Source organism: Sphaerodactylus townsendi, linkage group LG07, assembly GCF_021028975.2.
Source record: "Sphaerodactylus townsendi isolate TG3544 linkage group LG07, MPM_Stown_v2.3, whole genome shotgun sequence".
NCBI lineage: Eukaryota > Metazoa > Chordata > Lepidosauria > Squamata > Sphaerodactylidae > Sphaerodactylus > Sphaerodactylus townsendi.
The window spans coordinates 22,914,082-22,941,713 of NC_059431.1; the positions used below are offsets into that span (position 1 = coordinate 22,914,082).

Genomic DNA, 27,632 nt, shown 5'->3' on the forward strand with positions numbered 1-27,632 from the left:
AACCTTTGCTTGCTAGGAACCCGTAAGTGTTAGTGAAACTCACATACACAGATATGTGCAACAGTTAATTGCAACATGGTGAAGAAAGTCTCTGACGTAGTAATGTTAACAGCATATGAGACACACAAAAAGTGAGTTTGTGACACGGTTGTGAATAACTTTATACGGAATAGCATATTCTTATCCTTATTCAAGTGAATAAATACTTTGCCTTTAGAACGTCATGGAGAAATGGCTAGTGGGCATGAGCCCCATTTCTCCCTGCGGCATAATAATAAAACTTTATTTCCCGGAATCGTCTGGTGGTCTTCTTGTATGTTCCACATTCCCTTAATTTAAACACCTCCTGAATCATTCTGTTATAATACAGCTGTATCACCTTTGTAAAAATGTCCTGTATAGTTTGCAGAAAGCCAGAAGCGTGGGGGGGCCTTCCTCTGCTCCTGCGGCAGGGCACTCCAGAAAAATAGGGTCCACAACAGAGAACACACAGGCAATTATTTATCTTGTCTATCTGCATGTTGGTACCTGTAAAAGACCCTGTTCACATGGGCAAAGTTGTTACGTTGGAGCAGAGATGAGGGTTCAAGCCATGAAGAGCTCTGTATTCTCTAATCCGCCTTCACATCCATTGTGGTAACTGACTCAAAATGGCCCAGAAACAGTCTAGATAGCACCTTAGCCATTTTATCTGTTTGTGTCATGTTACAACCAGCCTCCAAGTCAGATGGTGTTTAAGAGTTTTTGTTAACAACTTTGCAAAAGCATCACAACTAATTTTCTGGTTCTGGGACAGTAAAGGGTCAGATTTAGGAATTAGTAGATGCCAAGATACCTTAAACAACTGGCATGGATCACCTTCTCTCATATGAAACTACCTGTCCACTTTGGTCATCTTTGGAGGCCCTGCTTTGGGTGCCCCTGGCATCTGAAGTGAGGTAGCTGATAACCCAAGAAAGGGCCTTCTCGGTTGTGGTGCCAAAACTTTGAAACTCCCTTCCCAGGGAGATTCTGTCTCTTCCCCCCTACCCCCACCATTGTCTTCCACCAACTTTTTTGCTTTGTTTGGCATCTCCCCAGAGATACTTATTGAGCCTCCTCTTTGGCTGTGTTCTATCTGTGTGCCTGTTTTTTATTGAATTAGTTTAATATTTTACATACACATTTTAAACTCTGTTTTATTGTTTGCATGTTCGCTGCCTTGGAAAATCTATTTGGGTGCAAGCCTGCATCAAAATTTTAAAAAGAAATACTAAAGAAATGATCAAGAACTGGCTGATGCAATGGTAGCCAGTTGTTGCTTCTGCTTCATAGATCTTCCAATGAGCTCTATAGGATGCAGTGCCACATTCAGTGTGAGTTTTCCTCTGGTGTTGCTATAGATGTCTCCCAACCTTTGTGTCAAACAGCTTCGTGATAAACCAGGGGGCTGGGTACCACTCCAAGAGCAGGAGAGGATGATGGGGGCAACCTTTTCAATAGCTTCTACAGCTTCCCTGAGGCCTCTAAGCCTTTCATACTTTTCATGACATCATGACTTTCCACACATATTGTGTATATTGCATACATACATTGTTCTAAAGTTCCTCAATTTCTCACACTTGTTTTTCACCTTCTAAACAAGGAAATACTCTGCAAGCTATAATTGCCATCCTTAGGGCATTTTCCTGGGAGTAAGCTGTTGGAATTTTCAGCCTTGTTTGCATGCAGCAGCAGCACAAGCAGCAGGAAATTCTGGGAAGCTGCATGAACATTCTAAAGGTGACAGTGAAAAACCATTGGTAGTTCTGTTGTTCCCTGACTGACTGAGAGAAAAGAGGTTTCTCTGTGTACTGCTAACCAATGCTGTGTAAAATTACCTTTGACTAAAGATACTGTATAAGCTTGCTATCACAACCAAATTGTAACAAATGATGAGCCATGAATGTAATGATATATATGTGATATTTTGTTGATATGTATATACTGTTTATTTTTATTGTGTAAAGTTCTCTTCATGTTTATGAACTTCTGAGGTAAAATGGCTGGTCTTTTTGAGAGATAACCATTCTTATTTAATGTGCCACACAATCCACATATCTGCTCATTGCTCTGCTTGACAGGATTATATATTGTAAATATACCTGTTGTCTTTCATAAGCCACCTGTTAGTCTCTTGCCTTGAAAACCCTACTGAGTTGCTGTAAATTAGTTGTGATTTGACAACACTTTACACACACACTCCCCAATGAATAGCGTCCTACTTACTTTCAAGTAGACCTGCTAAGTACGGACCAGGTAGGCAGCAAATCGAGGTTCAAGGACCATCACCAGAATTTGCTGTAATTTTGTGAATTATTGAGACCACTGCCAAAGTGAGAGTCTTCATGGTGATGTCGGAGAAAGGGCAGAATTGAACTTGCATATTGTGGAGGACAGAATCAAAGTGGCAGAATGGAGAGAAACCAGTGGGTTTCTTGTGTGGCTCCTGATGTTGTGTCCTTGGTCATTGTTTGTTGTATTCTCCACTGTCTTCCTATGTTTCCTGTGCAGTACATTTGCACAGAGTTTAGTAAAGGGATGGTAATGTTCAAAAGACATGGTGAAAGGCAAAGCATACCCATTTGCAAGGAGGTCTACTAGACAGGAGGCACAGCATTGTTCATGATATCTACCTATCCATAGACATCACAAGACATAGTGGCAAAAAGTTATCTCCTGTTCCATAAGGTACAGCAGGAGCTACCAGTGTAATCAACCTTTAATGACAAATTAATGCCAAATTATAATGACAAATTTAATGACAAATGACAACTCTTTAATGACAAATTATTTCTGAATAATAAAAAATATCTCAAACTAGTTTTCAAGAGCCAAGCAAGGCTTTTAATGTATTGTCGAAGGCTTTCACAGCTGGAATCACTGGGGTATTGTGTGGTTTCCGGGCTGTATGGCTGTGTTCTAGTAGCATTTTATCCTGATGTTTCACCTGAATCTGTGGCTGACATCTTCAGGGGATCTGATGATAGAAAAACAAGCGGAGTATATTTACCTGTGGAATGTCCAGGGTGGGAGAAAGAACCATTTACCTGTGAACAAATGTAAGGGGTGCAGTTAGAAAGCTTGATTTGCATGTGTTGGGTGGGATCCACCCATTTAGCATGTGAGTAACCATGAAGATAGCATAATCAATTATGATAGCATAATCAACCATGAAGATAGCATAATCAAAGGCTTTTAATGATAGGCAGTTAACTGTAGGTCATTAATTCATAGCGTTGCCATAAGTTGGAAGCAACTTGAGGGTGCATAGCACAAACTCTCTTAAATAACAAAAAATATCTTGAGCTGCACCCCTGCCTGTCAGAGCACTGTTGTAATTGGTGTCTGATCATCAAAATCTAACTGACAGATATCACATGACACAGCCTCATCCTAGGTTTAATTGGCAAAGAACTGTGATTGGCCAGTAAACCAGATATAAGGCTGCAGTGTACTTAAATCTGTGAGACTCTTGTCTTTGCACTGGCTGGCGGAGCACTTTGTCTGTGTGAGCTATATAAGCATAAGCATAAGCATCTTATTGTCATTGTGCATGCACAACGAAATTTACAGCAGCATTCCTCGATGCACACAATTTCAGACTCATACCCCATCCTCACTTTCCCCTTCCTCCACCCATCCCTACACAGCCCCAAACACATCAACACGAAGCCATGGAATTCAGCATAGCCACAGCTCTAGAGTAGAAGCTGTCTCTAAGCCTCTTTGTCCTAGTTTTTATAGACCTGTATCGTCTGCCGGATGGTAACAGTTCAAAAAGAGAGTGTGCTGGATGAGACGGGTCTCTCAGAATATTTTGTGCTTCCTTTAGACTTCAGGAATTATAGAGTTCTTCCAAGGAGGGGAGAGGGCAGCCAAATGAATATTCGTGAATGAATAAAAGTTGGACCACTTCTGTGAAGCTGAGCTGCTGTGTGTGTCTGACTTCCTACTGCATTCCAGTGTGTTGTGCAACTCTGCCATAGGGGCTTTACCCCATACCTTCACAGCCTCAGTGTGTTACAAAGATTTCTCTGTCCTAGAAACAGAACTTGGACTAAGAAGAGCACTGGAAATGAAGCTATTATCTATAAGAAACAGAAGAAAAAAATCAATTAAAAGGGTTCTTTACCAAAAGCCCAGAGTTGATCATTTTGTAATCTTTTCTTGGGACGTTTAGGGATATATCAGCTGGTTGTTAACCTGTTGTTAACCTCTGAATTACAGAGTTTCCTGTAACAAAACCTGGAAACAAAACCCTAATGAGGGACCTAATCTGGCACCCAGGTGTAGCTGGGATAGGCTGATTGCAATTCTCTTGGTGTGTATCCTGGTAAAAACCCTTCCTTAAAATTGTGGGCACTGTTCACATTCACTCCTCTCCCTTACTGTTGAAATGCCTTAGAACCTTTTTCCAGGAAAGCTAACAGCGAATTTCAGAAGAAATCTCTGTTCAGGCATTCTTCACACTATTGCAATGAAATCATTTTAGCTTGGATCAATTCCATTTTTGTCATTTCTTTCCGTTTCCTGGATAGAGGACGTTCTTAAGAACCTATTACATGTCGTGTACCAGATCGGTGAAACTTTGCCACTTATCTCCACCACCTGGTTTCCTTCAGTGGCATCTTGCCATCCTGTTTGCTCATTCCTCAGCTCCTCCTTATTGGCACTGAACCTACTATAGTAATCAGGGAGGGAGGAGAAAGGGGGAAAAAACAGGAAATGAAGAACAGGCTCTGACAGAATGCAATGGAGAGCTAGTGAGTGGGAGAGTCTGAGAAAGTTGTGCAACTTTTCTTAGGTCGCATTAAGAAGACATTCGGGACACGTACAAGGTATGTTGCTATTCTGTTTTCCAGGGCTGCTTCTCTTCTTTTGACTCTTCTGTCCAGACCCAGCTATTCTTTAGCTGTCCTTCCATGTGTAATGTGAACTCATTCAAATAATATTCCAAGTTATGCCTCCTGGGTGGAGATGACTTCTGATATCTTTCTTTTTCTTGAAGCTCTGAAAATCTAGGAATGTACCCCATATTCGTACATTTTTTTGGAACTACAGTTCTTTTCTTCTGCTTTATTGTGCTTTCCCCCCAAATAGAAGCCTGACACAAAGATATCTAGCAGTTTTGAGTTTTTCCTGGTATGGAGAGGGAAGGAGGCAGACTAGTTTGATTTTTTTTTGCCTGAAGGGCTGTTGTTGGAGAGCTGGGGGTGGGGGATGATGTCAATTCTAGACAAAACTGTAAAGAACCCTGGGACAAGAGCACAGCTCAGAAATACTGAATCATCTTGGCATGTGTAAAAGTGAAGATACTGGAGCAGGTAAGAGACCCCAATTTGGGATTACGGTGCTAAAGGAGGGAGGATTAACACATGCCAATTTCCTGATGTAAATACCTGGATAGGAGGAAAAGAAACGTTTACAGTAAGAGTTGTGCAACAGTGGAATCAACTACCTAGAATTCCCCTCTGGCAGGCTTGAAGCAGTAGCTGAACAAATACTTGTCTGGGATGCTCTAGGGTGAACCTGCATTGAGCATTGGACAAGATGACCTATGGGATCCCTTCCAACTCTGATTTTGCCCTCTTTCCAAAACTTTCAAGCCTGATCTCATTAGATCGCAGAAGCTATGCAGGGCAACCTCCAAGGAATACCAGGGTCATGACATGGAGACAGGCAACAGCAAACAACCTCTGTACCTGTATTGCTTTGAAAACCCTACAGGGTTGTTGTGGTCAGTTGAACTTGGTCACACAACACACACACAAATTCTAAGCTGAGCAAATTGTACCTTCCAGAGAATAAAGGAGGAGTGACTCACATTGAGGAAAGTGTTCAGGGGAAACAGCTAACTCTTTCCTCCAGTGTCATATTTCTCATTCAATTTCCCTCTTCCACCTCCTCATGCTTTTAAAACAACCATAAAGAAACAGAAAGGGTGATCCTGGATTTTCAGTGTCTCAGAGTTGTCTAATTTTGCTAGCATAAACATCTTAAGTAATAAGGGTGATGTTGGGAAAGACACACAGGTGTGGGGAGGGAGCGCTAATGTTGGAATATCAGTCACCCACTTGTGATTTTGGCCCCATTAGGGTCAAACTAGATGCTACACAAATGATGCAGTAATAGTCCTCCAGTTGTTTTCTAAAAGGAAAATCAGCCTCAAAAGACACAAATGGCAAGTAGAAGGGCTGCTTAACACTTTCTCTTTCAGCAATTTTTTTTCCTGGTACCAAACTATCCATATCACAGCTTCAGGGGAAGGGCTTATTCTTAGGGGGAAATAGCCTGCCGAGAAAAAGCTAAGTATCCCTCTGCTGGTCTCCCACGAGGCTTCAAACAAGATCACGGCTGTTTCTCATTTTTAAAAATGCTGAAAGAATGTTATACTAATTTCCTGTGCGATGTTTATTTTGGCCCTTATGTCATTGTCTGTCTCATATTAGATGTGTAAATGTGTAAAGTTTCTGGCTCCTTCTCATCATGTTGCACTAAGATTCAGATATTATGAAAAGTGGGCATAAAGGTTGCCAATTAATCAGGAGGAACATGCCTCATCTTCATCCCTTTAACCTTTTCGCTGCCTGGAGCTATGCAATATTATCTCTTCCCTGCTGCTGATCAAACTGGGATTAAAAGGGTTGGAGGGGGCTGGGAGCAGCAGTGGCGTAGTGGCTAAGAGCAGGTGCACTCTGATCTGGAGGAACTGGGTTTGATTCCCAGCTCTGTCGCTTGAGTTGTGGAGGCTTATCTGGGGAATTCAGATTAGCCTGTGCACTCCCACTCACGCCAGCTGGGTGACCTTGGCCCAGCCACAGCTTTTCGGAGCTCTCTCTGCCCCACCTACCTCACAGGGTGTTTGTTGTGAGGAGGGAAGGGCAAGGAGATTGTAAACCCCTTTGAGTCTCCTTACAGGAGAGAAAGGGGGGATATAAATCCAAACTCTTCTTCTTCTTCAAAGTTGCCAACACTAGCTGTAGTCGGTCCCCCTTTAAAGAAATGGGCAATTCAAAACAGTCCTCAGCATGCAAGTATGTACACATAAGGACTGAACTATGGTTGTTTGGTGAAGGGAAAATAGGCATTGAATCGTGGGAATGTGGTGCTGATAAGTTTGAGCTTGACAGAATCTCTTAATGTGTGTTGATTCACACGTCAGTTGTCTAATAATGTGTTGTTGTAACCAGCCCTGGGATGTATTTGAAGAACAGGATAGAAATCGATGAAATTAAGTAAACAAACAATTAAATAATGTAGGATGGAGACACACATATGCAGGTTGAGTGTGTCACACATTCACATTTGATTTTTAACCCTGTTTCTCAGCTCTTACAAACGTAAGCCTAAATTCCTGCATCATGTTGCCCAGGAGGGAGCTCTTTCCCTGGCCAGGTTCCCACCCAAAGTCTCCTCCCAGCCGCCACTTGCCTAGAAGTTAATCTTAATTTGAAAACAATTAGGGTTACCAGTAAGGTCTGGAGAAAAATGTCCTATTTGTCCAATACAAGCGTAATGGAGTGTTACTTAATTCCATGCCTTGAAAAATTATTCACTGCTCTGTGTTAAGCTTCTGTTAAAAGGACAGGACATTCTCACCCTACCCCAGGGGCATATCTGCCAGAGGGACATGGGGGGATCAATTGACCCTGGGAGCCACCCATTAGATCACATGGGGGGCAAAGTCGCCCCCACACCTCTCCTGTGGAGAGGCGCCCCCACCTGGCACTCCCCCCTCTGCTGGCTGCCTGGGACCGCCACCGCCCTCCTCCATTGGCTGAAGGAGCAGCCTGGCAGGGCCAGGCCAAGAGAGTTTCAGTGGGCCTGCGGCAGGTTCCCTGCCTGGCCAGGCTGTTTCTTCAGCCAGTGGAGGAAGGCGGCAGCAGTCTAGGCAGCCTGGCGGAACCGGGCCTGGTGGTTCTGGCCCAAGGGGCGCCCGGCAGGCCCTTGGCAGGCTCCCTGCCCCACCAGGCCCGGCCCTGCCAGGCTGTCCTGGACCACCACCACCCTTCTCCGCCAGCTGAAGGAACAGCCCAGCTGGGCCGGGAGTCTGCTGCAGGCCTGCCGGAGCGGGCTGCCATAAGTGGGGCACAGGCGGGGGGGGGGGGGCACTTGAGGAAGGCACCATTTTCTCCCAGTACACCTCTGCTCCATCCCAGGTCTGTTGGATAGTGTGCTCTTAAAAACTACCGTTTCTGCAAAGTGCAACTTCCATGAATTGGAAAAAACTGGCCACAATGAGGATTATAACAGTGACTACAAATGCCACATCTAAGACAATGTCAATGTAGTTTATAACCAAACCCCAAAGTAGCTGAACTACTGGACAGGACCGTAACTTATGAGTACGTGCATCAGTAAACATTTCCCATCTCCAACACATACTGTTTTTGAAAATATAAAATTAACACAACCCGGCTGGTGTCCAGTAGGTGCGGTGCAATAATAATTTTTTAATTGCAGCAATGCCAGATTTAATGATGCTTCTTTAGTAATTTTACACTATAATTTAGTATTTTTACACAGTAATTTATTCATTTTGTAGAATGAAAGCTGATGTTTCATCCTAATCAACTGGACCACTCGGACCTGACTCCAGTAAGTACAGTTTCCATATGAGAGCAAATAAGAAAATATGAACATGACGGATATTAGAAGATTCAGAAGCTGCTAATGCATCTGGCCCAAATGGTTTCTGAAGGCAGGTTTTCACCATGCATTTCTGAGCAGAGTTATACCCTTTGGATCCCATTGATTTCAGTGGATTGTAAAGGGTGAGAGACTATTGAGGACTGTTAATTGCCTCTATTGCCAGTTTCCAGCAAAAGATAATTAATTTTTTCCCTGTAAGATGTTGAAGCATTTGAAGGAGTAATTTATGTTCAGTGACTGAGACAAGGAGTTCTTTTACACATGATTATATGACTGCCAATCCGAATATGCGTTGCTGCATATATATATGAAAGGGTCAACTTTTCTATGTTTGAAATGCCAAAGATGTTAAACACAGTGTCCATGCACAAGAGTCAACCAGAATAGATATAATATTTTTGCCATTTGTTTATTCCAGGAATAAGTGATGGACCCTTTGATGATACTTCAAGTAGTGCTTCTCTCCATAGCAGTGAGCTTCGGTCAATTACAAAGTCAAGGTAAAACCTTGAATTCTTTCTTTTTCTAAAGTACAAGTCCAATGAAGCAGGTGTGTGTGTGTGTGTGTGTGTGTGTGAAACAAAGTGCATGTTTTACACACACACACACACACACACACGTATACACAAACATAAAGATATCGGCCCCTTTCAGACAGTTCTTATAATCCATTTGAACAGCCAGTTTTCTGTTAAATGTTGCTTTTGCTCAATGCTCAGTAAGGGATGTTCCACCAGGCTGAGGCAGCAACTGAGGCTGAGGTGGCAACAGTTACATTACTGTTGGCTTCCTTACTCTTTCTTACCTTTCTGTATGTATTTTTTAGTCAGTCAGTTATGGGTTTGTTAGTTGGGTTAGGTTTGTCTTTGGTTTTGTTGTTTCTAGATTCTCTCCTTCTAGGTCAAAATTCACTAAAGAGTGAGAATGAGGGGCCGGGGGCATTTTAAATCACTGGGAGTTTAAAATCTGATATTTATGAAGTGATGCATATTTTTGTATGTTGGGTATATTTTGACGTTGTTAGTCGTCCCATGCCTGCCTTTGGATGGGAAAGGGCAAGATAAAAATTTAGTAAAATGAAATAAAAAAAATGTTCTGTAGCCTTAGTCAACCTATCGTCTTCTAGCCTTGATATCCCATCTGTGATAAAGGGGATCGTTTTATTGTCCTACCTTACTGACTTGTTGTAGGACTGTTTCAATCCGTGTGCCCATAGTAGTAACTATAGGTGTGCCTTCATATGCGACACAATGCATGAGGGGGTTTTTTACATAAAAGAAAAGGCAAACTCTAATGTTGTGGGTGTAAAGAGAGAAAGAGAGAGAGGAAGTGAGTGAGTTGTAGGCCTGAGATTATGAGAGGCCTTTAAATACAAATTACTAAACATTATATTAAATGACCCCCCCTTTTTGGTAACACTTTGGGACGGTCTTTTTAACTTGACTGTAATTTATGGCCTCAGTGAGTCTTAGGCTCATTCCGCACATGCAGAATAATGCAGTTTCAAACTGCTTTCAATGCTCTTTGAAGCTGTGCGGAATAGCAAAATCCACTTGCAAACAGTTGTGAAAGTGGTTTCAAAACGCATTATTTTGCGTGTGCGGAAGGGGCCTTAATCTGCCCCAAGTTGGGTGAAGATTGCAATAAACTCCATCAGTATGGATGGGGTTAATTCTTTCAGTGCATTTGCAAGTCCAAATGCTCACGACTGCTTCAATGCAGATTCCAGGTATTATAGCTTAATGGGTTTTTCAGCAGCATGCTTTATGGTATCTTTCCAGTAATTTTACAGCGCTATGGATCTGAAAGCTACTTGTTGCTTTTGAGTGTACCCTGTTGCAGCTCAAATAAAGGACACCAAAAGGGAGATGAGACGAGCAGTAGCAATTGTTTCATTGTTGACTGTAGGAGTCTAACAGAGCAAAGCTAAGCTGTTCTACTCAGAGTCATATTTGGGTCTATTCAATGGTGCTTATTCCCAGGAATGTGGTGTTAGTATTGAACTGTAAGGGCTTTATCTTCACAGTTAAATGCAGAAGTAGGCTGTTCCCCCAAAGCTTTCCCCAGAATAATAAATATAGACTCAGATGTTATATAAAAACTGATGAAGCTCTTCTGTTCTCAATGCTGCCCTATAAAACTGCTTCATGGAGTCTCAGATCAGTCTTATTAAAACGAACACCCCCTCCTTTCTCCACAAGATAACCGTGTGGATCCTCCTACATTCTTTAATGTTTCCAAGAACCTAGATCTTCAGCAGCTGTTACTGGAATGGGATGTCAGTGATGAAACATATAACTCTGTAAGACAAATGGTATTTAACATTCAAATCAATCAAACCGGAGCAAGTAATTTTACCTGGAATGTAAGTATCTTTCTGCAAAGCAGCTTTCTTGAATATATGTAGTTTTCTTGGTCAGTTTAAAGCAGCGGTTCTCAACCTGTGGGTCGTGACCCCTTTGGGGGTCGAACGACCCTTTCACAGGGGTCGCCTAAGACTCTCTGCATCAGTGGCCCTTTCCCCACTTACCTTAAGCCCCGCGCTACTCTCCTCAAGTAGCGGGGGGTACAGCTGCACTCCCCACTTCAGGGGTGGCGAGAATGCAGCCGCCCTGATGCTGCCTCTCTCGCGCCCCCTGGGCGCGCGTAATTCCTGGCGCCTTTTGAAATGGTGCCTTTTGACGACCCCGCGCAGAGCGTAGGGTCGTGGGGAAGCCGGGGCGCATGCCAGGAATTGCGCGCGCCGGGAATTGTTCGCAGCAACCCTCAGAGAGAGGTAAGTGGGGAAAGGGCCAGTGTTCTCCATCTGTAATATGGATAAATGTTAGGGTTGAGGGTTACCACAACATGAGGAACTGTATTAAAGGGTCACGGCATTAGGAAGGTTGAGAACCAGTGGTTTAAAGCAAATTCATAAGTTTATAGGGTTGCTATTCTCCAGGGGGTGACAGGAAATCTGGAATTACAATGGATCTCTAGGCAGCAGAGATCAGTTCACTTGGAGAAAATGGCCACTTTGGCGATCTGTAGTATTATAATCAGTGAAAGTCCCTTCCTTCCTCAAATCCTGCCTTCCTCAGGCTTCATCTCCAAGTATTTCTCAACCCAGAGATGGGAACCCTCTGTCTATACATGTGAGTTTCCTTCAGTTGGAATTGGTATCTTCTGCGTGTGAAGCCTTACACTGAACAAAGTAAGGCCAATCCCCAACCACCCATGCACTCTTCTACTGCTTATTCTGGTGCCTGAAGATGAGTCAGAGGAAGGTCTTTTAGACCTGCTACCTGAGAGCTTTCTGATGCCAAGAGCTGCATTTGGGACTTTCTGCATCCCAGCCATGTGCTGGACCACAGCTACTTTTTGTACACAAAATCTCAGTGGGCTCAGTGAGTGCACATTCCTTTTGGGTTTGTTTTTTGGTTATGCACATTTTTTCCTCCTCTTTGGCATTCACTCTGCCCTCAAATCAGAGAATCCCCAAGGAAAGGGCATTCTGAAACCTCTTTAGGTGTGACTTTTTCTCTTCCTTCTCAGGGAAAGTGAAGGAGTTCTATATGTGTTCGGCTTCATCTGGGTTCAGTTGCTCCTCCCTGCCTTCCCCCATCCACACCACAGCAGTTCTTCCCACTCTTCAGGCCACCATTTCAAAATGATTGGAAGGACTTTCTTTTTTAAATTTTATTTTATTTATGCAAATTTATATTGTGCCCATCATCTGCATGTGATTGTAGCACTGTGAAACTGACATGGTCTAGTGAAGTAATTCTAGACCAAAGATCATGGTACGAAAAAGAAAAAAAGGCTGCAGGCAACCTCCCTGCATTTTGCCCCTCCTCCTCCCTCCTCTCCCTCCCTTCCCCTTGCATGCCACCCTCTCCCTCCCTCCCCTCCCTTGCATGCCACCACTCACTCACTCATTCCCCACCCTCCCTTCCCTTCCCTTGCATGCCACCCTTCCTCCTCCCTCTCCTCCGCTAGGGTGGGTGGGCCATGTCCAGATGCCGGGGGCCCTCCCTCCCCTCCCTTGCATGCCACCCCTCACACATTTCCCTCTCCTCCCTCACTCCCTTCCCCTTGCATTCCACTCCTCCCCCTCCCTGCAGGAGGTTGCACAGAAAGAACGAGGAAGTGGGGGGTGGGTGGGCAAAATGGTGGTTCTGCTTGACTAGGGACACTTTGCAGGAGGATGATCCCTGTGCAAACAAGCAAAGCAAGGGACATTCAATGAAAAGCAAACAGCTGTGAGATAAGTGGTGCATGCATAAATGGTCCAAGTCAGATTTTGTGTTTAAGCTTCATTTCTCTGGATCCAGAACAAAGGTCATAATTATGGCCATGTGATTACAGGGCTGGATGGATCTTCATTGGCCCTCCTAAGATATACCCATTTCCTTCTCCACCAGTGCACTGGACACTGGCTAAGGCCAGTAGTCCATCTAATCCAGTGGTGTCTTCTCTGGCTGCTATTGCAAAACCTGCACTATTCTACTGAGCTGAGGTCAGCTGCTCTGAAATTATAGGAGATTGCACTTAAATGTAGATCAGGGAAAGATCTTCCTTGATGCACAAAAGGCATTCGACAACTGTGGCTGGCACCTCAGAGAGAAACAAATCTGACTGTGACATGCCTCTGAAGATGCCAGTCATAGATGTGGGCAAAACATTCAAAGCTAAAACTACCAGACCACATACACGCAGCCCAGAAAACCCACAACAGCCAGTTCATTCCGGCCGTGAAAGCCTTTGACAGCACTTTGTTCTTAATGCACTCTAATAATCCCTTTGTTTCACCTGCTGCTTTAGCTTCTATAAGTGCACTGGAATGTTCTTCCTTAGTACAATTTATTCCTCCCATGTTTTCATCTTCAGTCACATTGAAAAGGCAACTTAGATTTTGAGATTCTTGCAGCATGTCCGGGTAACAAATAGGAAGGAGAAAAAAACAAATATGATTTCTTATAAGGAGGGCCTGTCCAGCTAAACACTCAGGCCCCTTCCGCACATGCAAAATAATGCGTTTTTAAACCACTTTCACAACTGTTTGCAAGTGGATTTTGCTATTCTGCACAGCTTCAAAGAGCACTGAAAGCAGTTTGAAAGTGCATTATTCTGCATGTGCGGAATGAGCCATAAATAATACTTAGCATTTGTATAGTTCTGTAAAGTGCTCAGAGTACTTTACACACATTATTGTTGCGATCCTTACAACAATTTTGCATGGGCAGGCCAGTTTTATTATCCCCTTACGGCAGATGAGGGCTGGGGCTGCAAAGGTTGCCTACTTATTTAGGTGTCTAGTATATTTTTATCCTCTCCTTCCGCCAAGAAGATTTTTTTTGTTATACGCTGCTTTTCTCTCCCTTTCCCTTCCCCTCCTCACAACAGGCACCTCGTGAGGTAGGTGGGGCTGAGAGAGTTCAGAGAGAACTGAAAATGGGGAAACAAACCCAGATTTCCAAATGAGAGTCCAGTGCTCTTAACTACTACACCATGCTGGCTGTTCTGTCCCCTGTTTTATCCTCACAATTAGGTATAAGGCTGCCATCAACCTTGAAAGAAAAAGTCTTGCTCAGTAACAGAGACTTACTGGGATGGGTTTTTTTACCAGATGATGTTATTTTCACCCATGCCATATAAAGCTTCAACTGTCCATTTCCACACATGAATTCTCTATTAAAGCAGGTAGACATGTTTTCAGCTGGCAACTCTAACTGAAAAGTGCCGTGAGAGCACCAACCCAATTCAGTGCCTCTTTCCTTGCTCCTATGGGATGTCTGTGGGAAATCCAGTCCCATATTTTCTAGCTTCTTGTCTGCTTTGGCCATGATTGCATGGCCTTTTTTGGAAGAACTTTGTGAAATATTTGTGATTCCTTTTATTGAGCAAAGGTCAGTAGAGTTGGCCCACTCATCAGTGCTCTTATGCTGTCTGACCCAGAATGTGAGATTGTAGCATTTGATTGGTGCAATCCAGACTTTTTTGGCCTACGCAGTGGGAGAAGGTTAAGAAGGCCGCCTCAGTGGATTGCGAACTCAGTGGATTTTTCAGAACATATTTATCAAGTGGTTTATATGTATCTTGCCCTTCCTTTGTCCAGTGAAGCTCATAACAATATAATAGTGCAAATCCGAAGCTTAAATTCTAAAATAGTTGCAGTTGTACGAATTAACTAATGAATATGCATCAAGAAGAAGAATAACAACAAATATATTGTTTACTGTTAAAAATAGTAAATACACAGCTCATATCCTATCAGTAATATTTGTAAAATATTGAGTTGGATCCAAACTAAAGTTTCTGTCAACAGATAAAGGTAGGTTGGCTGGTTGGTGAGGGAGGGAGGGAGGGAGGAAGAGAAGTAAGTAAGTAGGAAAAGGGAAGATGTTATGGGCGCTATTAGAGAAGCAAAAGAGGAAACGGTAGTGGAAGGGAAATGAGATACTCCCTACCCCTGGTGGGTTCCGCAGTTGTAATTACATATTATTGTTTGGCTCTCCACAATTAGTGGACTGCATTAATGGATACTGTAATCTCAATCCAAATTGCTGACTCTTAGTCTCCTGATGTTTTAAAAATGCTTGAGTACATTAGCCATTGCTGCTGAAAAGCGATTATGATTGCAGACTTTGCTAATAGTCAAGTCTATTTAAACATCTTTGGCTTCAGTTTTGTGGAAGGATATATTAACACAAATTTGAAAGTGCTGAACACCATCAGCAATAGTCTCTTTCATTCCCACAGCATTAGTACCCCCTAGTCATAAAAACCATAATAAATACACATCTATTTAACAGTGGTGGTGGAAAGTGCTATCAAGTCACAACTGACTTACAGCGACCCAGTCGAGTTTTTAAGACAAGAGTTGTTCTGAGATCCTCTGAAGATGCCAGCCACAGTTGCAGGCGAAACGTCAGGAGAGAATGCTACTAGAACACGGCCATACAGCCCGGAAACCACACAACACCCCAATGATTCTGGCCGTGAAAGTCTTCGACAATTGTTATCAGATAGTTTGCCATTGCCACTGCCTCTGAATAGCAATCCTTGGAGGTCTCACATCCAAATACAAACCAGGACCAATCACACTCTGACAAGGTTGAGCAAACCTGGGCCATCCAGATCTGGGCAATTACTACTACAGCATCTTAATAATCCCTCTTGAAAACACCACAGTTGTCCAGCAAACTGTGTTATCCTAACATGCAGGAACTCACCTCCTAAAATAAGAACATAAGAACATAAGAACATAAGAACTAGCCTGCTGGATCAGACTAGTCTGATCACAGACTAGTTCAGCACTCTGCTACTCACAGTGGCCCACCAGGTGCCTTTGGGAGCTCACATGCAGGAGGTGAAGGCAATGGCCTGCTGCTGCTGCTGCTCCTGAGCACCTGGTCTGCTAAGGCATTTGCAATCGGAGATCAAGGAGGATCAAGATTGGTAGCCATAGATCGACTTCTCCTCCATACATCTGTCCAAGCCCCTTTTAAAACTATCCAGGTTAGTGGCCATCACCACCTCCTGTGGCAGCATATTCCAAACACCTATCACACGTTGCATGAAGAAGTGTTTCCTTTTATTAGTCCTAATTCTTCCCCCCAGCATTTTCAATGAATGCCCCCTGGTTCTAGTATTGTGAGAAAGAGAGAAAAATTTCTCTCTATCAACATTTTCTACCCCATGCATAATTTTATAGACTTCAATCATATCCCCCCTCAGACGTCTCCTCTCCAAACTAAAGAGTCCCAAACGCTGTAGCCTCTCCTCATAAGGAAGGTGCTCCTTGCCTCCCCACCATCACCTCCCGCAGCAAGGGATGAATGATAGGAAAAGCAATAAGTTAAATTTGTATTAACAAAATTTAATTAGGGCTCTGGTAAAACACGAAGCTCCTCCTAAAAGCTTACCTTACTTGACTCGCAGGAACCTGATCTGTTGTAGCGGCGGCTTTAATTTTAGTGTTTCTTGATTTCCACTCTCTCTTTCTGTGAGGGAGCTCTTTAAAGTTTTTTTTAAATCACAGGACAGATTAAAGCCCTGCCTTATTGTACGTTTGGCACTGTGCCACTTTAAGACTAAGGCTCAGGTTAGAGAATGCCACTAAGACCAAGGTTACGGAATGCCACATTTGAATAATCCCTTGCATTTTTTAAAAAAATGTCTGTGAAATAGCGGACCAGAGACAAAGATTCGAATGTAGTCATTTACCCACCAGGTTGGTCTTTTATTTATAGGGAGTTTGTAGCAAGAGGAGGACAACGAATTACATTTGGAGTAGCTACCCCTTCTATCATCCCATCCTACTGTATATGTCTGTAGATTGGAGCTTGGCAGCTGGGTGCCTAAACACTCTCAGTGAGGTAATATTGTCCTTGGGTGGAAAAAGACTTCTGAGCCATCCATTAGCTGTTTGTATTATTGTTTTGAAATGAGTGGCAAACCCCAGAGGCTTCAATGGGAACCAGTTTTCCCTCTTTTGAACACTGAGGTCAGAGGCAGGGACTGGGCTTATGAAGTGCTGAAATAAATCACATATGCTCCCCAGCTTTCCTTTTGTAATACATTCTGTTTTAAAGTTGGATTTAAAAGTTTTCATACACACCCAAGAAGATGTAAGGGACACAAGCTCTTGTTTGTTCAGAAGTTTCGCATGTATCCCCCACCCAGTGGTGTGTTGTGGTTAGGAGTTGTATACTCTAATCTGGAGGACTGGGTTTAATTTCCCACTCCTCCATGTGAACGGTGGACTCTAGAGAACCAAGTTTGTTTCTCCTTTCCTCCACATGAATCCTGTTGGGTGACCCTAGGCTAGTCACAGTTCTCTCAGAACTCTCTCAGCCCCACCTCATTCACAAGGTGTCTGTTGTGGGGAGAGGAAGGGAAGGGGTTTGTAAGCTGCTTTGAGACTCCTTATAAGAGAGAAAGGCAGGGTCTAAATCCAAACTCTTCTTCTTTTCAAACATAGAAAAGTTAATACTAATATAGTGAGTGACTACTGAAAAGTATAATTCTTGAACTTTCTGACCTTCACAAAATTGGTCTGGAATTGTTAATAGCCACATTGTATCAATAGAAGTTAAGAGAAGGTTCAAAGCTCTCCTGAGTCCTTAGTGTATAATAAAAATAATAGACAGCAAAATCATAACAGTGTGTAGTTATTTATTTATTTACTTCATTTATATCTCACATTTCTCCCCAATGGAAGCCCAGAGTGGCTTACACCATTTTCTTCTTACAACAACCCTGTGAGGTAGGTTAGGCTGAGAGGTTATGACTTACGCAACGTCGCCTAGCGAGCTTCCATAGTGTGAGTGGGAATTCAAACCCAGGTCTCCCAGGTACTAGTGCAACATTCTTAATCATTATACCATACTGGCTCTCAATATTGCCTTGCCATTCAGAGTTCCTGTTCACTGTTTACTTTTAGGAAAATTACACAACAACTCTCAACAAATCAAATCGGCCTATAAAATGGAAGTGGGTTTCCAGAGACCGTATGGAGTGTATGTCATATGCAGTAAGAATCCGGGGTTTGATGACAGGGGGACGAGAATCCTGGAGCAACTGGACTGAGTTGAAGGAAGTGAAAGGTAAGCAAAGGTTGCCAATGTAAAGCAGGTAATTCTGTCGAAGTGTTAGGTCTTGAAACAATGAACGGATTCTGTGTTGTTGATCAGCAGTGTTTATTGATTGGCATCAAAGTACCCAGCTTGTCAAAGCCAGTTCTGGCAAACCTGGCTTTTGCTGCCCTCTTTATTCTGATGTTAGTTCCCCCTCCCATTTTCCCAATGAACATGAGAAAGAGTTAGTTTGGAGCTGAGGCGCCTCCAGGTCGGTGATAGATACAGATAAAGCCACCTGGTATCCTATCCCACAGGACAACAGAAACATCCCATTTCCCATGAGACCAAAAGTGTCAGGGGTAGGCCTAGTTATCTCCCCAGCTTGTGAAGCCATGAAGCAAACTTCAAGGAAAGAATGTCCCAAAACAGCAATGGTAACATATAGCAGGCTGGTTACATATATCTTGTAGCAATTTCATTGAGCTAGGAATGCATCTCAATCAACTAGATACAATCCCCTCTGACACTTAGCCCTCTGTGATACACCCAAACTGATGTTGTGCAATCCTTTTCTGCGAGAGCATACTTATTTGCTGGTATTGGGGTGCAGTTTTCCAGAGAAGAAAATTAGCCTATAGAAGACATGGTCTTACTCTGAGCATGATTTCAGACTGTGCTACGGCTCTATGCTGTTCCATAAAGTCCATTCTTTTTCTTTTTAAGTGTTATTCACATTTTGGCCTTGCATTAGGACCCTCACTTTGAAGCCAAACTCCACTGCCCTGACTGTCCCTTTAGAAAGCCTTAGCCTCAGTTTTCCTACCCCCTTACATTCTGTCACGGCCAACAGAGGGAGAAAATTATTGATGGTTTTGTTGTAGTAATGCTTGAAACTGACTTGTGCTCCTGGACGAACAAGCAAACAATCTGTTTGTAGGTGAAGGAAGAAGATAAAAGCTAAGATATGAACACCGCCAAAGCTTAGCTGAAGTTTTTAAGTTTATACATTTATGTATTGGAATTTCTTATATCGCTATATTCCAGAAGCTGGAGATAAAGCAAGTTATCTCAATAGCATGTGTGAATGACTGTACCTAAGGGCCGTTTCACAACTCTCAACTACCTGACAGGCAGCAAGCAATATATGCAAGCATTTTGTTAGGTGTGCCTATAAATGAAGGGTGTGGTGTCTTTTTAGCTGTGTTTAAAAATAACTTAATAAAGGAAAGTGGTTACCATTTAGGAAATCACAGCCAGTCTTTATGAACAGATGAAGCTGCTGCTCGGCAGTCACTTTTAGGGGCTTTATCACTTTCCCTGTCTTGTTACTGGATAACTTAAAAAGAAACTCAGGCCGTTTCCGCACGGGCGGAAAATGACGGCCTGGAGACAGTAAAAACGCCGTCTCCAGGCTGCCATTCACACGGGCGGCGCAGCTGCAGCGCAGCTGCAGCGCAGCCGCACCGCCCCCGCGCCGCCCGGCTGGCCCGCAGCCGGCGTATTCCGAGAACGCTAAGAAGCGTTCTTTTTGGAATAGGCCGCCGTGAAGCCGCTGCCAAGCAAACGGCAGCGGCTTCATGGCGCCTCCCCGACCCGGCACTTACCTTGTCCCTGGGCCTCCGGCGCGTCGCTGAGGCCTGGGGACATGCCCCCCTGCGCCGCTCGAGCAGGCGCGCAGGGCCAGGGGGGCGTGTCCCCAGGCCTCGGCGACACGCCGGAGGCCCAGGGACAAGCCGGGTCATGCGGGCGCCGGCGCTCCGCGGCGCCGGCTGCCCGCCTCTTCCCGGGACCGTCCGTGCGGACGGTCCCAGCGTCTTCGGGTCGGCGCGAGAAGCGCCGACCCAGCCGTTTCCGCCGCCGTGCGGAAACGGCCTCAGACTTTTTGCATGCTGAATGTGGTCTGGTTCGAACTGTAGTCCTTCTCCTTCAATGTATACTCTTCCCTTGCAGCCAGTAAATTCTTTTCATATACAACTAACTCTCTGTTCTTTATTTGCATAACTCTGCAAACTGAACAAGTTTTTCTGTAATATTCGCTTCAGTTCTTCATTTGGTCTGAATCCTTAGTTTGCTGCTGCAAAAGGATAGCAAGCATTGTCATATTTATAGGACTACTAACTAGTCTACTAAATCACAGACTTTTGTGAATAGAAGCAGCCAGGTATAGACTCATAGATTGATTATCCACTGGCGCAAAAGTGAACGGTGGGACAGGAAGTGTGTCGGGGCAAGAAATCATGTCCTAGCCTGCTTCCTGTTTGTGGCGTGCCAAGAAGGGAGGCATACTGGGGCAAGATTTCTTGTCCCAATGCGCTTCCTCTTGCCCTCACAGGCTTCTTGCTTTCTCCGAGGAAAGCGAGAACATTCTGGTGTGATTTTTCACGCTAGAGGCAGGGCAAGACCAGGGAGGGTAATCGGCCACAAACACATGCATACTTTGCAAGAAAGTGAGCAGTTGTTTGATATATTATTAGTATGCAATAATAATAGCTATTTTTTTCCTGCATCATCATCATCATCATCATCATCATCATCATTGCTATAGGAGCTGCATGGTTAAGTGCTTGCACTGCCACTCAACCTGTCAGGAGTTCGAGCCCCCTGTGGGTCAGATATCCTGGCAGCTGGCTCATGGTCACCTCAGCCATCCATCCATCCATCCATTCCTTGGTCGGTAAATGAGTACCTAGCACATAGCTAGGGGGTAAAGAATAGCTGGGGAAAGCAATGGCAAACTACCCCACAAAAACGACTTGCCTATGAAATCACTGCTTTCAGTGGTACCCCAGAGTCAAACACGACTGAAGGGGAAACTTACGTTTTTAAAATAATAGCTATACATCTTAAATCCTTAACTCTGGGTGACTACTGGCTGCCCTTCTCTATGCTTGTTTTTACATTGGGGAGAGTATTTCATACTAGCCATTGAGAAGCCTGCTAAAGGTTCTGCTAGAATCAGAAGGTGCCAAGCCTGTATTATTCCCAAATGCAGCCTCTTAGATTTTTTCACATATGAGGAAATGGCAGCAATTATCAACTCAATAATTGTCCAGCTTTGCATTCCCTTTACCAGAGTTAAATAACCAAGATCTATTTTTACAAGGAATTTTTTTTTCTCCCTTGTTCTGTACAGGCATGGACACAGAAGATTCTAAGTCTGTCATGTTCCCAGTAGACAAGGTTGTGAAGGAAGGGTCAAACGTCTCCTTTTGCTGCATTGGGGAAAAGGATGAAATAATAACATCTTTATGCTTCCGCGACGTTTGCTATCCAGCAAGTACAAGCCAGAGAAGAATGGTGTTTACTGTAGAAAATGTTCCCCTTTCCAAACCAGGTGGATCTGTAGTGAGATGTGCTGGCTCTTATCTTCTCACAACACTCTTTGTGACCCGTAAGCACAAAATGCCTTGTGTTATTGGGTGGGATTGGCAATTATACTACTAAGAACTAGCTTGAATGGTAGGGCCAGATCTCTCACTATGCCATCCTTGCTTATCCACAATGTCATAAGAAGAAGAAGAGTTTGGATTTATATCCTCCCTTTCTCTCCTGTAGGAGACTCAAGGAGGCTTACAATCTCCTTGCCCTTCCCCCCTCACAACAAACACCCTGTGAGGTGGGTGGCGCTGAGAGAGCTCTGAAAAGCTGTGACTAGCCCAAGGTTACCCAGCTGGCGTGTGTGGGAGTGCACAGGCTAATCTGACTTTCCCAGATAAGCCTCCACAGCTCAGGTGGCAGAGTGGGGAATCAAACCCGGTTCCTCCAGATTAGAATGCACCTGCTCTTAACCACTACGCCACTGCTGTAGGTTTACCCTTTGACTGTAGAGGGATGTCTCAGGCAGTAGAGAGTTAAGATAAATAAGCTGGAGTTACCTCCCTCCTCTGATGGAATGACAATTGATTTACATCAAGGAGCGAGAGGCCAGCTGGATGTTCTTCACACCTGCAGCCTTTATCTCTGCTGGCAATTGAGAGTACAGTTATGCAAGGCCATCTCCCCACTGCTATATTAGCCCTTTGTAATTCACAAGAAACTGCTTACACTCAAATCTTCAGAGGATCTGATGTAGGAAAGGAGTATATATACTGTGAGGTCAATAGGTGAGGCCATCTGAATAGAAGTAGCTTGGCTTGTGAGTAACAATGAAGTCTGTAGCATGTGAGTCCTTGCTATCTTCATTGTGACTCACATGCTACAGACTTCATTGTTACTCACATGCCAAGCTACTTCTATTCAGACGGCCTTACCTATTGACCTCACAGTATATATACTCCACTTGCTTTGCTTTCCAACATCAGATCCTCTGAAGATGCCAGTCACAGATGCAGGCTAAAGGTCAGGAGAGAATGCTGCTAGAACACGGCCATACAGCCCGGAACCACACAGCACTCCAGATATATACGTTGTTATCTTTCAGGTAATAAAAGAAGAATTTACACACTGTGGGGCCCAATGAATGGGCTGAGAGCATCAGGGGTGAGATGGTCCTATGTCCCCAAGCCCTCCATTCAACCCCCTTTTTTATTAAAAAAAAATGGTATGGGGGCCAAATCCTGCTGTGGACTGGTGCCTCAGGGGATGTACAGAAGGATCATTTTTGTTTGTTTGAAATTGATGACGTTTACCCTCTCTTTTTCTCACAGAGCTTCAAAGCTTCTTACAATTTAAAAGGCACAACAATACGTAAACAAAATGTTTCTGGAGCAAATGAATAATCAGAAACATTTCCTGGCCTTCTCCAAAGGCATCTTCATGTGCTTCTGATTTTGAAGGCTCTGTTGGCACTTGGCCGTGCATGTTGGATAATGCCCTTTTAGTGCACTTCACTGATGGTTTGCAGTTGAAAATCCAGTTGCAAACGATTGCTTAAGTGTATTAGATGTGAATTAAAGCACCCTTGCTCATTCTTGAGAGTCTGGCTGGTGTTCTGTTGCCTGAGAAAAGCAGGGTGTACAGAGGCCAGGTCTCCCCATTGAAATGAGCGGCCATTTAACGTTTAAAGGACTGATGTGCTGAGGAACAGCTGTGAACAATGAAAGTCCTCCTGATTCTGGATATTTCCAATATTCATCGGGACTGGATGCCAGAACTGGAAAATATCAGATGTGCCTTTCATTGGCTGATCCAATCTGACGCAGCAAATAACAGACATTGTACAGGATTGGCAATATCTGATTGCATGCCCTTAAACACAGGGCCCACTTTTTCTTTTGGCCTAGGCAAATAAAATTTAGTGACTACTTAGTGACTACCAGCTGCCAGTTCCCCACCACTGGAACAATTCCTCAACAAAGATGGTGGCAATGCACACATCACGAGGGTCCTTTTTGTATAGTGGGGAGATATAGTTATGCTGTAGCCACCTCCAGTTTTATGAAGTGAGGGACAATCACGGCTGTACATCAAAAATCAGTCTAGAATGGACTGGTCACTCCCAATCCACCTTCGTCTGCACCTTGACTTGAGATTAATTTACTTTGAAGGAGTTTGCAAGAATAAATGCAAGAAGTAAACGTTTTAATCGATTTTTTTGTTTTAAAAGGCCCGCCTGGTGAACCCCAAAATCTGTCTTGTGAAACAGAAGACATGGTAACATTAAACTGTTCTTGGCAACCTGGATCAAAGGATAACCTTGTGGCCAGCCGTTCGATAAAATTTATCCTGTCTGATAGGTAGGTATTCTGCGTACATTTTTGGTTGTCACAAGTCACAAAGTGACATTTGTGTGTATATAATGTGTCATCAAGTTGCAGCTAACAAGACCACCACAAGTGGCTTCCAATGCAAGTGGAAGATTCAGAAGCAGAATTAGTTTGCTACTGTCTGGGTGATTTTCCTTTCCAAGTATAGACCCTCTCTAACTTTTGAGATCTGATGGGATTCAGGCTATATCATGCTGCCTTTCCTCCAAAATGACATGAGTTTCTTATATTTGAAGTTATGACTATAGTCAAATGCTTGCTATCCAATCACTGAGAAACATTAACTAGTTCAGCTTCTATGGATTTTGCCTAGTGCAATATCTTGAATTAGTTTAGAGTCAGCATGATATAGTGGTTAAGAGCAGTGAACTGATCTGGAGAACTGGGTTTGATTCTCCCCCTCCTTTGCCTGAAGCCTGCTGGGTGACCTTGGGCTAGTCACAGTTCTCTCAGAACTCTCTCAACCCCACCTACCTCACAATGCTTCAGATTGCTGCCAGTTTTTTTTAATAACCTGAACATTGGTTGCAGCATAACTGCAGCACATTGATTTCATTTCATTCCTGATTTTAATCTGATTGGCGCAGTTGGACCAGAAATTGGGCTCGAAATACAGTCAAAACTGCAAATAAAAGCACAGGTCCACTTCAGACATACTCAAGGATCCTTGAGATTTAGGGCAGTGCAGTATCTTAGGATTAGAGCTTAACTTTACAACAAATGCTCCATTTTCATGGCTAACTTTTCTTTAAACCATAGACCAGTGGTGGCAAACCTACTGGCAGGGGCTGATGGGAATTGTAGTCCATAACATCTGGAGTGCCAAAGGTTCGCCACCACGGCCATAGACCAATGGGCCTGTGCTTTTTCAAATTCAGTTTCCATTCTCTTTTCTATGCTTTAATTGCTACTAAGGATCAGCTAATCTGGATTCATAGTATCAGATACCTCATGGGAAGACAACTCAACCGTGTCTCTTTTCTGTCTCCTCCAACTCCCACCACCATTTTTTTCAAGGTCTAGTGGGAAAATATATTGCCCTCAAGAGTCCTCAAAGAGCTGCTCCTTCAAAATCGGCACTAAAACCGCATATGACTTAAGACTGACCGCCAGAAATAATCTGGGGGAGAAACAGACTAGCCTTAGTTTTGATGTAGCTCATCGAGGTAAGATTCTTTTCTCTTTTAGCATTTAGTGATATTCAGGCTTTACCCCAGTGTTCCTGGGGCCGGAGCTTACATTAATCCGCTTCCACCAGACTTTAGCCCCAGGAACGCCCTTGGCATAACTGTCAGACTTATGCCACCAAAAACAGTGGCATAACTCTGTTTCTCTGATGGAGCTTTCTGGACAGCTTTGAACTTTCCCTCCCACCTGGCCACCCAGAGCCCCCATTGGAGGTGGCACAGCACTGCCTTTGCCATGCCATCCCCAGCCACTACAGCACTCCTGTGATATCTGGATTGCGCTGTAAATGAATCAATGGTGGATTCCACATGGGCCAAAAACAGCAGTGTGAAAATGTTTAAAACAGTGTAAAATAGTGTGACCAGATGTCCCACTTTTGACGGGACAGTCCCGCTTTTGATTAATTTGTCCTGCGTCCTGCGCGTTTTTAAAATGTCCCAATTTTTGGAAGGCTGCCGCACTGCCTTCTGGGGGACTCCCCTGTTTCCCACCCTGTGACAGGGCGGGAAACGGGAGCGCCCCAGAAAAAACAAAGTGCGTGCAGCGCCTGTCCAGGGTTCCGAGACTTCTGAGGTAAGTGCTTTCCTGTGACAGGGCGGGAAACGGGAGCGCCCCAGAAGGCAGTGTGGCAACATGGGAGGCTGCCACACTGCCAAACCCCTGTTTCCCGCCCTGTCACAGGGGAGCGCCCCAGAAGGTAGTGCGGCAGCCCCCCGCTTAAAAAAGCTAAAAATCTGGTCATCTTAGTGTAAAAGGGTTTACACCATTTTCACACCACTGTTTTTGGCCCATGCAGAATCCACTAATGATATGCTAGGATTCAGGGGAGTCAATAGATACCTGTTCACCAATCAAGCAGCATCTTCCTCACATGTTTCCTATAATAACATCATAGCTTGAAGAGCGCCCCTTTTCCAGTTTTGATCTGGTGTAGTGTGAAAATAATTCAGGGGTTTTTTGTACTCATTTTACTGCTCAGGGCAGTTTAACAGCTCTTTCAGAAGTTTTTTTCTGTTGTCTCTTTCAACCCAGTTCATCCTGCACGCCCTTACGACCTCTTGGTTTCTGGGCAAAATGCTACTGCCGTCAAGCTACAGTGGAAAATGAAACATAAGCTTGAGCTGCTTTGCCAGGTTGAAAGTCATCATCCAGATGGGAAAGTGGACGTGGTAAGAAACACACACACTTAAAACCTTTTTTGTTTAATGTATTTTGCATAAGCAGCCATATTGACCGTGTCTGACCCCTCAAAGACTAACACATGTATTGCTTTCATGGGGTGAAGCCACGTTTTTTGACTGACCCACATAACAAATTGTTAGTCAATAAGGTGGCAGAAGTCCCTGTGCTAATTTTACTCATATTGTTTGTAAAGCATTTAATATAATCGGTAGTGCTTGTAGCAACAGCAGCTACAACACTGCTCATATAGTGCTGGAGAAAAGTTCCCATTCCTAAGGCTACAATCATAAGGGAGTCTTTCCTGGGAGTAAACCCCATGGAATAACATGGGACTGATTTTGAGCAGACTTCTCTAGGATCACTCCCTAAAACTCTTAACACAGATATGCTATTTTTGTTGCTGTTGCTAATTTAGTGCACTGTTATTGATTTACTGTGTTTATGGTTCACCTTGCTCACTGAGACTCAAGGCAGTTGACATGTGTAAGTCAATAACAGTCCAAACAAAGAGATATCTAATAAGCTCTGTGTAGGCCGATACAATCAAAATGAGGAGATCTCATGAGCAATGCCCTAGGCCTAGAATCGCCAAAATCTGAATGAGCATTAGGTATGAACTAAAATGTGAATGTAATGGATAAAAATTGTATTTTTTAATGTCAGTAGAAACAATGAAATGAGAATAAGGTAATACATGCAGCAAAAATGATAATACTTCCTATACATGCTGTCCTCCCCTTTATAAAGTGCCTTTCTACACTATTCTGTTCTAGCTTTGTAGAAAAGCTCTGTTGAATAGCGATGCTTTATGTAGTTTTTGAATGACTGGAATGCCTGCCCTGAACTCTCTTGACTTTCCCAAGGTGACCATTTCAAAAGGTGTGGCCACACCACAGAAAACATGACTAGTCCCAGTCAGCCAGATGTGCTGGTAGGGGCAGTAGAACATGAACACTTATGGGTTGAAAGTTTCCATCTAGCCTTTTCATAACTTATGTCTTCTACGTAGCTTACAAATACATTTCATTCAAGTGATTTCAATTCCAGCAGTGATAAAGTTCCATATGTAAATTGTCCACCCTAGAATAAACCAACAGACTCCTTTGCACTAGGCGTGATGTCTGCATTGGAAGGTAACCCTGGAGGGCCACTGCCCTCTGGTGTAACCTTCCCATCAGGCCCACTGATGCCGCCACAGTTCTCAGTTGGTTGTAATCCTTTTTGTGAAGGTGAATGGATGGAATTCCCCTTTGCCCTCAGAGATGCCAGCCGCACTTCTAGCTGTTTTGGCCATGTCTGACTTGGCCTCAAATATGTTGCT

General features: G+C 43.8%; 1 protein-coding gene across 2 annotated transcripts in view; it reads left to right on the plus strand.

The window, feature by feature from the left end:
• The first annotated feature begins 4,754 nt into the window (after positions 1 to 4,754).
• LOC125436712 (oncostatin-M-specific receptor subunit beta-like) overlaps positions 4,755 to 27,632 on the plus strand; it is a 40,287-nt gene continuing 17,409 nt past the window's right edge. Inside the window, exons 1-9 of one of the 2 annotated variants that reach the window (XM_048503940.1) lie at positions 4,755 to 4,859; positions 8,567 to 8,619; positions 9,092 to 9,173; positions 10,875 to 11,038; positions 18,101 to 18,263; positions 21,370 to 21,627; positions 23,782 to 23,911; positions 24,959 to 25,107; positions 26,162 to 26,298. In XM_048503940.1, the coding sequence (XP_048359897.1) occupies positions 9,101 to 9,173; positions 10,875 to 11,038; positions 18,101 to 18,263; positions 21,370 to 21,627; positions 23,782 to 23,911; positions 24,959 to 25,107; positions 26,162 to 26,298 (1,074 nt within the window). In that variant the 5' untranslated portion in view covers positions 4,755 to 4,859; positions 8,567 to 8,619; positions 9,092 to 9,100. Of the gene's footprint in view, positions 4,860 to 8,566; positions 8,620 to 9,091; positions 9,174 to 10,874; positions 11,039 to 18,100; positions 18,264 to 21,369; positions 21,628 to 23,781; positions 23,912 to 24,958; positions 25,108 to 26,161; positions 26,299 to 27,632 lie in introns of those variants that run through there. The other variant, XM_048503941.1, reaches the window with a different exon arrangement.